Below are 3,017 nucleotides of genomic sequence, written 5' to 3' on the forward strand. Positions count from 1 at the left end.
TTTTTTTTTTTGATACATTCTTTATTATTTATTTCTAAAATACTGCTATCAACTTTTGAGTATCATCTTATGCTGCATATGCATTAACACTTTAGAAAAGAAACTCTATAACATTATTGTACAAGAATTTTATTGTGTATAATTCTTTAAGGATAAAGGAGCAGAGTATGTTGTTATGAGGCTGCAGCAGTTGAAACAGGCAGTGTGATCACATTACAAATGTACAATGGTATCGTCTTTGTCGTCATGTACGCTGGTCAGCACGACTTCTCCTCCATCATATGGACGGCTTTGGTAAACTTTCAGGTGAAGGTAAATGTGCCCTCCTACATGAACCTGCAGGGAAGAGAGAGTAAAAATGACAGAAACATTGAGGATCTTCTACCATTTAAAAGTTCACCTGGATGCCACAATTAATTTAGTCCATATCCGTACACCTGAGACTTTCTTTCTTTACTTTGAAACAAATAATATCACAACATTAATTACCTTGATCAGGTAGTTTGTTCCATTTACAACTTGGCTGGTGTATTTAACTGCTCTGAATTCCTCATAAACCTTCTTTGTGTTTTTCTGTACTTCGCCCTTCACCTGTGTGTGAAGGAAATAAAAATTGATGTAAATCCAGAGTTAAATGCAGACCTCAGAATCGTGTGAGAGGTTGTGAAAAACGAAAATAGACTGAAGCTCACCTGATCACAAATCTTCTGGATTTCCTCAGTGGCATCCATTGGGTCAGTGAATCCTCCAGGCATGTTAGTCATCGTCTCAAGGTCCGTTAACAGAGTTAACAAGTTAACAGAGAAGTCAGTCGTCTGCTTTTAATGTCTCAAGTGTTCATTTCCAGCTGGTTATCAGACATATTTATACTGTGTAACTACCCTTAGATACGCACTGAAAGGTGGATCTGATGTCGGGTGGAGCTGTTGTATACGTGTAACCACAGCCCACATATGAGTGTGGTTAGTGTTGCTCATCCTTGATGAATTTCTCCACATATTGCAGCTAACACTGTGGCACTTCTCATAAACTGCACGTCTCAGATTGTGTAATTCAGATTCTGATCCTCTGGCGTATCTTTAAAGAAGCTGTGACCAAGAAGCTTTTATACTGACAAATGTTCAACTAATCCCAAATATGTGAAAGGTGTTGTTTGTAGTGACGAAACCACAGGTTATTACCATCTTACTTTTGAGTTCCCCTTCGCTCTATGGAGCATTTTAGGTGTAAGGAACATCACGGGCAGGCTACATTTAGGGTATCTTGAAAATCAAATGCAGGTTTAAAGAAACAGGCCACCATTTTGGGAAATATGTTTATAAGCTCTCATGTCTTTATGGTAAATATGAAGCTGTCTGGCTGAAAACAGCAGACAATTTGTTCAACTTAGCTATGGCTCCTTGCCAAGCCGTGCGGCACCTAATCCCCATGATACCACAACTTATGTGTTTTTACACTTCAGTGGATTAAACTAAAGAGATATGTTTTAATTAGCGGTGCTGGAAGGTGAATTGTTATATTATATAAGCCAGGCTGGCTGCCGCTGCTTTGATGCTAAACATGACACAATGAACTCTGGGCTTTCTTTGCAAAACTGGCTGCTTTTTCTCACTCAAAGCTGACCTTTGGTGATGGAGGCAGATCAGTCTTCATAATGCCAGTAATAATTTATTGCTTAACAGTGAGCGAATAGCTTTACCAGAATTGGCAGCGGTCAGCAGACGCTTGCATTTCAGGGACACTCCTAACTGTAAGGTTGTGTTCACTCCCCAGTGTTTTGGAACGTAAAGCCCACCCACACCCTTTATCAAGAAATCGTCGTCTCCTCCTCCTTCACATTCCCTTTTTGAATTTCTCAACAATTAGTGAGAGTTTTTTTGTCAGGGAAGTTGCATCATATTGCTTTTGACTTGGAATACACTGACATTTGTTTTGTGTGCAGATTCCTGGGGTGTATTCGTAGCTGTGTATGCTGTTGAATATGATATGAGTTTTCTACGTAGGAAGCATGCTACACTTTTTTTTATTTATTTTTTTTTACATGCAATAATGCTGACTAATCAGAAGAAATAAGGACACCGAGTTTCACAGGTGATTCAATATCATGATTTCAAGATCATTAAAGAAACGTTTCTGATTGTAAGTGTACAAAGGAGAAACATTATCTTAATCACTGAAACCTGGACTCAGTACATGCTGAACAAACATGAAACATTATGTAAATTGAAAAAAATTCACAAATAGATTTTATGACATGAACATATTGCTTTTCAGTATTTAAAGAAATATGTCATGTACAATTTCTGATGTAGCTAAAATAGCCTCTTTAAAATTAATATGGTGGAAAAATGTTTACAATCCAATAACCTTTCAATTAAAACCCCCTTTTTTTTAGCATTTAAGCAGCACATGAACAATAACTAAATTAGCTTACATACAAGCACATTTTTAAGTGTTTATATTTTGTACTCCTCCTGTGAAGCATTAGCAAATGTTTTGTAAAAGGATAATTAACCACTGACAATGTAACCTAACACACCTGTAATCCCATTACACAAGACATGTACGGAACAAACACTGTGTCCCTCCATAACATGTGAAGGTGCAGAGCAGCTGCATTAACATTAAGACAGTGAAAAGCAAAGAGCGCAGCCAAGAGAGCAGGAGGGTCATTTCTGTATTTTACACTGGAGGGAGCCAAAGCAAAAACCTGTGAGAGGTCAGCCGGGTTACAAAGTAGAGACATTAAGATGAATAAAATATACAGTATATTAATAGCGCTTGTGTAATCTAAATTTGGTTATTAGATCATTTTGAATAAAAATGCTTTTTTTTGTTGTTTTGTTTTTGTTTTACATATTAAAGTAGCCGGTGTAGTTGCTTTACTTTTGGTAAATAATGAGCATTTAAAGCTCATCCAGTCAGCCGTCTCCTGTTAATCTCATTTTGTCAATAAAAAAGAAAGAAATGTAGAAAGAAAGAAAATGAATCACAATTATATTTTAAAAAGCAACATC

General features: G+C 36.8%; 1 protein-coding gene across 1 annotated transcript; it reads right to left on the bottom strand.

Moving 5' to 3' along the window:
- Nucleotides 1-113: 113 nt before the first annotated feature.
- On the bottom strand, nucleotides 114-878 carry LOC111662854 (cystatin-A1-like). The gene is made up of 3 exons (XM_023416844.2): nucleotides 693-878; nucleotides 490-591; nucleotides 114-336 (listed from the first exon to the last, which is right to left on the bottom strand). Exons 1-3 carry the CDS (start codon nucleotides 762-764, stop codon nucleotides 214-216), a joined length of 297 nt encoding a protein of 98 aa, XP_023272612.1. The 5' UTR covers nucleotides 765-878; the 3' UTR covers nucleotides 114-213.
- Between the last annotated feature and the right edge of the window lie 2,139 nt (nucleotides 879-3,017).

This window comes from Seriola lalandi, unplaced genomic scaffold (genome assembly GCF_002814215.2).
Source record: "Seriola lalandi dorsalis isolate HSWRI2012SDOR001 ecotype SW California unplaced genomic scaffold, Sedor1 jcf7180002054570, whole genome shotgun sequence".
Lineage (NCBI taxonomy): Eukaryota > Metazoa > Chordata > Actinopteri > Carangiformes > Carangidae > Seriola > Seriola lalandi.

Excerpts from the sequence above, each read along its gene's own strand:
- LOC111662854 (XM_023416844.2), bottom strand. The coding sequence starts at position 764 with ATGACTAACATGCCTGGAGGATTCACTGACCCAATGGATGCCACTGAG. Across the intron at positions 592-692 it reads TCCAGAAGATTTGTGATCAG|GTGAAGGGCGAAGTACAGAA; the intron begins GTGAGCTTCAGT and ends CTTCACACACAG. Across the intron at positions 337-489 it reads GAACAAACTACCTGATCAAG|GTTCATGTAGGAGGGCACAT; the intron begins GTAATTAATGTT and ends TCTTCCCTGCAG.